The 7388-nt window shown below is 60.4% G+C and overlaps 1 protein-coding gene across 1 annotated transcript; it reads left to right on the forward strand.

Moving 5' to 3' along the window:
• Nucleotides 1-3749: 3749 nt before the first annotated feature.
• Nucleotides 3750-7388, forward strand: LOC146751539 (uncharacterized). The gene is made up of 10 exons (XM_085534209.1): nt 3750-4244; nt 4400-4514; nt 4631-4869; nt 4961-5059; nt 5304-5428; nt 5618-5780; nt 5872-6143; nt 6201-6311; nt 6462-6580; nt 6746-7388. The coding sequence occupies exons 1-10, from the start codon at nt 3750-3752 to the stop codon at nt 7360-7362; spliced, it is 2355 nt and encodes a 784-aa protein (XP_085390335.1). The 3' UTR covers nt 7363-7388.

Below are 7388 nucleotides of genomic sequence, written 5' to 3' on the forward strand. Positions count from 1 at the left end.
CCTGCAGCCCCTCCATCTACAGCTGCAGCACCATTCCCTCATGGCCAAGGGCATCTAGAAATGGTGCCTGCCACACCCACACCGGCCCGAAGTGACCTTGGTGCTGCTGCACACTGAGGGGCAGGAAGACCCCAACAAGGTGAGTGCAGCAGAGGGGGGTGTCTGGGACACCCCATAGAAGCAGAGTCCCCAGTAACCAGATCTGTGTGCAGGATGATGAACACAGAGAAGACTGGAAAGGCAGAGAAGAACTAAACTGACAGTGGCATGAAGGAATTAAGTTTTCTTGGGATGGATTCGGATGACATTGGTTAGGAAGTTCACATCATCAGCCGGCCCTCCTACGGCAACAGTAGGGCCAGCTGGTGATGTTGACTGATATACAGGAACAGCTGAAACATTGCTAACTGTCTATCACAGTCTGTGCATGCGGGGTGCAAGGCTGAGCTGGGCCTGCCCGTAATGGTGGCAGTCAGCAGAGCTCGACCAGGCGACGCAGAGCGGAGCCTGCAGCTGTGCTGCTGTTACCGACAGCCTCTGCAGCACACTTTGCCTCTACTAACACTGCCATCTCCTGGGCAGCGCTCTGCTGTCTGCTTCAGCCTTCCCCATGAGCAGGGCTGGTGCTTCCTGCCAGGCCTTGAGCCGTCTCTGCGGCAGCGCCTGGAGCAGCCCCGGCCTTTACACTGCATGGTACTACTGACACTGCGAGTGATCTGTAACAAACCAAAACATGACACAGAAATAGGGTGGGGAAGTTTATTAAGGGATATAATAAATAAATATATAAACATAGGATATAACTAAATAATATTATAAAATATTATAAAGTAAAAAATATACATAAATAATATAATAATATATGGAAACAGCTGAAACATTGCTGTCTATCACAGAGTGCTTTTTGCCATGGGTTTTGCTTATCGCACTCGGTGTCACAGCTGTTGAGATGGTCAGAATCATGAAGGCTGGAAAAGGCCACTGAGGTGTCAGGTCCAATGGTCCACGCGGGCGCTGGCGTGTGAGAACTCTCAGTGAATGGTGCTGGACTCTGAGGATCGGTGCCAGCATGTAGGTTGCACGCTGCTACTCCCGCGGCATCAGCAGGGCCGGCTGGTGATGTGCCGGGCCCGACGTGGTACCCGGGAGCGGCTCCGCCCCTGGGCTGGCCCTCGCCGCCTGGACCGGCTCGTGCGGCGTCTTGGGGGCCGGCTGTTGGTCTCGGCAGCCCGACGATGGAGAGGCGAGCGGCTTCGAGTCCTGGCCCGCCCTGGATGTATGGATGGGCTTCCGTCGGCTGTTGTGGAAGCCCTGGAGGACCCCGGTGCTGCCGGTGTGGTGTAGCTGCAGCTCTGAGCACCTGGGCTTGCTGTCTGCCTGCTCCCAAGGTGTCTCTGGGGCCGGCTCGGAGATTCTGGGGCCCGGCGCTGCAACGGAGAGCGGCTTCTTGTCCGGGCCCGCTGTCCCTGCCTGCACCTGAGGTTGTAGCCAAGTGCAGCATTGCGGTGGAATGGCCGGCAAGGTCTCCTCCGTTCTGGCCTGTTCTGGCTGGACAGGCCACTGCTCTCAGGCACGCTGGAACTGGGAGCTGGCTCCGATGGTGCCTGGCTGGTGGTGCTGGAGCTGCTGCTCTCTGGTGCTGTTGAGCCTTGGGGTGGCGGCAGTCCGTGCTCACTGGTGGTGCCGGAGCTGCTGCTCTCTGGTGCTGTTGAGCCTTGGGGTGGCGGCAGTCCGTGCTCACTGGTGGTGCCGGAGCTGCTGCTCTCAGTTGTCACATACGATGGAATCGGCTGCAGTCCCTGCTGGCTGGTGGTGCTGAAGCCAGCAAGACTGGAGCTGGTGCTGGAGGCTGTAAGGGGAGGCAGGAAGGTGAGCAGGATGGAATTCCAGCCATGGGGTGGAACTGGCTCCTGTTTGTCTCGGGCTGGAGGGACTGGAGCAGGGCTGCTCTGAACAGCCGCTGCCAGGCCTGGCCTGGCCCCAGCCCAGCAGCACGCGGCTGTTTGCCTCTTACCGGTGCCCTCTCCAGCACAGGCGTTGCACTCCCAGCTGGTTGTGCCGTTACTCAAGAAGGAACAACGCCGGTGCGTGCCTCGTGCAGCACAGGAGCTGCAGAGGAGCAGCTGCCATGGCCTGTGGAAAGCAATGGGTTGTGGCCATGAGAACAGAGAACCTGAGCCAGGGAGTGCCCGGCACAGCTCTGGTGCTCAGTCTGTGCTCCCCCAGCCCGTGGTGAGGCTGCGATGCCACGCAGAGCCCCAGAGGGCAGCTGAGGTCACTCACCCCTCTCCTGACTGTGCTCTGCCACGGGGATAAAGGCAGTTGCTGGCATGGCAGCGTCGGTGCCAAACTGCCAGTCCTTCATAGGCGTTGTTTTCCCACCATAAAGAAATCCTGCCAGAGAAGGGTGGGAATGGGATGAGCACTCACTGGCCCAGGACTAAAAGTAACCCATGAAATCCACCCATCCCCATCCACTTTATCCCTGGTTCCAGCTTCCCAATGGCGCTGAGGTCCATGTGAACGGTTGCCAAGGGCCAGGCCTGCCGGGGCAGTCCTTGGGCAGGCACAGCTCTTGTTCCCTCACACCTCAAGAGCTGGCTGAAAGACACCAACCTGTTTGAGATTCGGATCCCCACAGTCAGCATCTCTGGTTGGAACGTCTGTTGGTCTCTACATTGGGGGCACTGGAAGTTGTGATACCTAGAGCACAGGGCCATTCTCTGCAGCAGAAACACAAGCAGTGTGGGTGTGAGCCGGGCCTGGTGCTGCTGAGCGCCTGTGGTGCCCGCGGGGCAAGGGGAGGGCTCCTACCTGGATGCAGGCCCGGTGGAACCAGGCGTGTTGGCAGGCTGGGCACACCATGGTGCTGTACGACCTGCTGTCACCTACGGGCTCCATGCACATGACGCAGGTCGTGTTCGCCGCCGGTTCTGCCTGCACTGCCTGCTGCGGGCAGTGCTCCCAGCAGAAGGACCTGGGGGAAGATGGAAGGGATGGGCCAGGTGAGAAGGGCTGCCAGGAGGGCAGAGGAATGGGAAGGAGCCCCAGGCCTTGGCTCTGGCTCTGTCAGGCTGCAGGGAGGTGTAACAGCGCGTTCCTCACTGCTTTGGCTGGAGCCGACAGCAGGGTTGGAGGCCCACAGGACACACCTGGCAGCCCTTACCTGAACTCTCTGAAATATTGGGTGACGCATTGGCCCTGATAAGCGCAGGGGAGATGGAAGCTCCGCTCACATCCCGGCTCTGCACAGGTGATGCTGGCCCCCGAAATGCCACAGACGAAGCAGAGCTGAAAAAGCAGAACAGCCCCCATCAGCTGCAGGCTCAGGGCCTACGCAGCGGGTGCTACGCAGGGCACAGGATGCGGGCTGGGCTGGGTGGCACTCTGCAGAGCTGCCTGGTGAACAGGGCTAGTCTGCAAGAGCAGGGATTTTTCCTTGAGCTGGGAGGAAGGGCTGGGATTGCTTTCTTGGGGCCAGGCTCAGCTCTCCTGGCACCAAGCTCCCTGTTCCGGTCCAGTGCTCACCGTCTGCTCTGCCTCCCTCACTGTGCGTGTCAGGTCTTTGAAACCAAAACGTGCCTCGTTGTTGTCTTGCACGTGTTCACAAAGACCGTTGGCAAATCTCTGTACAGGAGGAAAGAGCACAGTCTAGTTAGGGCAGAAAGGAGGGAATCACTGATTGGAGGAAGGTGGCAGGAGACACAAGGGAACTCACCGCACAAAATTCATGGTAATTCAATCCGCGAATGCTCTGTTTCCACCCAAGGATGCCCGAGTCCTCATCCACTAGGCCACAGAGCACACATGCTGGAGAGGAGAGAGGAACAGCAGTGAGCGCCTTGCGGGGCCAGGTGCCCCCGGGGGGTGTCCCTGGGGCTGCTATGTGCCGTTTGTGCCAGCTGGGGGGCAGGGCCACAGGCCGTGGATGGAGGGATACTTGGCTCTCACCTGGCAGCTCTCCCGAGCTGGCAGCCTCCTGTGTCTCTGCACACGCCGTGCGCATCGACCGCAACCAAGTGCAGAGTGTCTGTCCCATCACTGCTGGGCTTTGTCCTCTGCGTGCCAACCTATGTGAGAAACGGGACCAGGCTGAGTTGGCCGCTCAGGCCCCCGAGCGAGAACTGGGGAACCCTCCTCCATCCCTCCCTCCCTTCCTCCCTGCTCACCTCACAAGTCGCACTGAGCTGGGCCTGAGCCCCGCAGCCTCAGCTCTGCTCCACAGCCTGCGCATCACAATGGGCGTTCCGTGACACCCTCTGTGACACCATCACACCTCACAGGGCACTTGTGAGGTGAGCAGGGAGGAAGGGGCTGCCTGAGGCTACTGAGGGAGGAGGGTTCCCCAACACTTGGGGGCCTGAGCTGCCAACTCAGCCTCGTTCTGCTTCTCCCATAGGTTGGCACGCAGAGGACGAAGCCTGGTATTGCTGGGATAGACACTCTGCGAGAGCTCACCGTGAAGCACATGATGTCCGAGGGGACACAGGAGGCCACCGGCTCGAGAGAGCCAGGTGAGAGCAAAGTATTCCTGCACACAGCTCCCCGACACTGGGAGAGGTGCTGGGGTTCTGCCTGTGGTGGAGAGGGGAGCTGGGGGAACATAGAGGCTCACATCTGCTCCATGCAGGGCCCCTCTATTCCTTGGCCAGGGGGGCTGCAGTTGGGCTGTGGCTGCCTGCTGGCACTGCTGGGCCTACAGTGCCCCTTCCCCTCCATGGCTTCTGGGGCACCTGGCCCCGCAAGGTGCTCACTGCTGTTCCTCTCTCCTCTCCAGCATGTGTGCTCTGTGGCCTAGTGGATGAGGACTCGGGCATCCTTGGGCACAAACAGAGCATTCACGGATTGTATTTCCATGAATTTTGTGCGGTGAGTTCCCTCGTGTCTCCTGCCACCTTCCTCCAATCAGTGATTCCCTCCTTTCTGCCCTAACTAGACTGTGCTCTTTCCTCCTGTACAGAGATTTGCCAGTGGTCTTTGTGAACAAGTGCAAGGTACCAACGAGGCACGTTTTGGTTTTGAAGACCTGACACGCACAGTGAGGGAGGCAGAGCAGACGGTGAGCACTGGACCGGAACAGGGAGCTTGGTGCCAGGAGAGCTGAGCCTGGCCCCAAGAAAGCAATCCCAGCCCTTCCTCCCAGCTCAAGGAGAAATCTCTGCTCTTGCAGACCAGCCCTGTTCACCAGGCAGCTCTGCAGAGTGCCACCCAGCCCTGCCCGCATCCTGTGCCCTGCCCAGAGGTGCGGGGCCTGCTGCGTAGGCCCTGAGCCTGCAGCTGATGGGGCTGCTCTGCTTTTTCAGCTCTGCTTCGTCTGTGGCATTTCGGGGGCCAGCATCACCTGCGCAGAGCCGGGATGTGAGCGGAGCTTCCATCTCCCCTGCGCTTATCAGGGCCAATGCATCACCCAGTACTTCGGAGAGTTCAGGTAAGGGCTGCCAGGTGTGTCCTGTGGGCCTCCAACCCTGCTGTCAGCTCCAGCCAAAGCAGTGAGGAATGCACTGTGACACCTCCCAGCAGCCTGACAGAGCCAGAGCCAAGGCCTGGGGCTCCTTCCCGTTCCTCTGCCCTCCTCACAGCCCTTCTCACCTGGACCATCCCTTCCATCTTCCCCCAGGTCCTACTGCTGGGTCCATCGTCCACATCAAGCACTGGAGCCAGCATCAGCGCAGGACACGACCTGCATCATTTGCATGGAGCCCATGGATGACAGCAGGTCGTATACCACCATGTCATGTCCAGCCTGCCAACACGCCTGGTTCCACCGGGCCTGCATCCAGGTAGGAGCCCTCCCCTTGCCCCACGGGCACTGCAGGCGCTCAGCAGCACCAGGCACGGCTCACACCCACACTGCTTGTGTTTCTGCTGCAGAGAATGGCCCTGTGCTCTGGGCTTCACAACTTCCAGTGCCCCCAATGTAGAGACCAACAGACATTTCTACAAGAGATGCTGACTGTGGGGATCCGAATCTCAAACAGGTTGGTGTCTTTCAGCCAGCTCCTGAGGTGTGAGGGAACAAGAGCTGTGCCTGCCCAAGGACTGCCCCGGCAGGCCTGGCCCTTGGCAGCCATTCACATGGGCCTCAGTGTCACTGAGAATCTGGAACCAGGGATAAAGTGGATGGGGATGGATGGATTTCACAGGTTACTTTTAGTCCTGGGCCAGTGAGTGCTCATCACATTCCCACCCTTCTCTGGCAGCACTTCATTATGGTGGGAAAACAACGCCTATGAAGGACTGGCAGTTTGGCACCGACGCTGCCATGCCAGCAACTGCCTTTATCCCCGTGGCAGAGCACAGTCAGGAGAGGGGTGAGTGACCTCAGCTGCCCTCTGGGGCTCTGCGTGGCATCGCAGCCTCACCACGGGCTGGGGGAGCACAGAGTGAGCACCAGAGCTGTGCCGGGCACTCCCTGGCTCAGGTGCTCTGTTCTCATGGCCACAACCCATTGCTTTCCACAGGCCATGGCAGCTGCTCCTCTGCAGCTCCTGTGCTGCACGAGGCACGCACCGGCGTTGTTCCTTCTTGAGTAACGGCACAACCAGCTGGGAGTGCAACGCCTGTGCTGGAGAGGGCACCGGTAAGAGGCAAACAGCCTCGTGCTGCTGGGCTGGGGCCAGGCTAGGCCTGGCAGCGGCTGTTCAGAGCAGCCCTGCTCCAGTCCCTCCAGCCCGAGACAAACAGGAGCCAGTTCCACCCCATGGCTGGAATTCCATCCTGCTCACCTTCCTGCCTCCCCTTACAGCCTCCAGCACCAGCTCCAGTCTTGCTGGCTTCAGCACCACCAGCCAGCAGGGACTGCAGCCGATTCTATCGTATGTGACACCTGAGAGCAGCAGCTCCGGCACCACCAGCCAGGCACCATCGGAGCCAGCTCCCAGTTCCAGCGTGCCTGAGAGCAGTGGCCTGTCCAGCCAGAACAGGCCAGAACGGAGGAGACCTTGCCGGCCATTCCACCGCAATGCTGCACTGGGCTACAACCTCAGGTGCAGGCAGGGACAGCGGGCCCGGACAAGAAGCCGCTCTCCGTTGCAGCGCCGGGCCCCAGAATTTCCGAGCCGGCCCCAGAGACACCTTGGGAGCAGGCAGACAGCAAGCCCAGGTGCTCAGAGCTGCAGCTACACCACACCGGCAGCACCGGGGTCCTCCAGGGCTTCCACAACAGCCGACGGAAGCCCATCCATACATCCAGGGCGGGCCCGGACTCGAAGCCGCTCGCCTCTCCATCGTCGGGCTGCCGAGACCAACAGCCGGCCCCCAAGACGCCGCACGAGCCGGTCCAGGCGGCGAGGGCCAGCCCAGGGGCGGAGCCGCTCCCGGGTACCACGTCGGGCCCGGCACATCACCAGCCGGCCCTGCTGATGCCGCGGGAGTAGCAGCGTGCAACC

This window comes from Coturnix japonica, unplaced genomic scaffold (assembly GCF_054131305.1).
Source record: "Coturnix japonica strain WE unplaced genomic scaffold, WE-NBRP24 Scf078, whole genome shotgun sequence".
In the NCBI taxonomy this organism is placed as follows: Eukaryota; Metazoa; Chordata; class Aves; order Galliformes; family Phasianidae; genus Coturnix; species Coturnix japonica.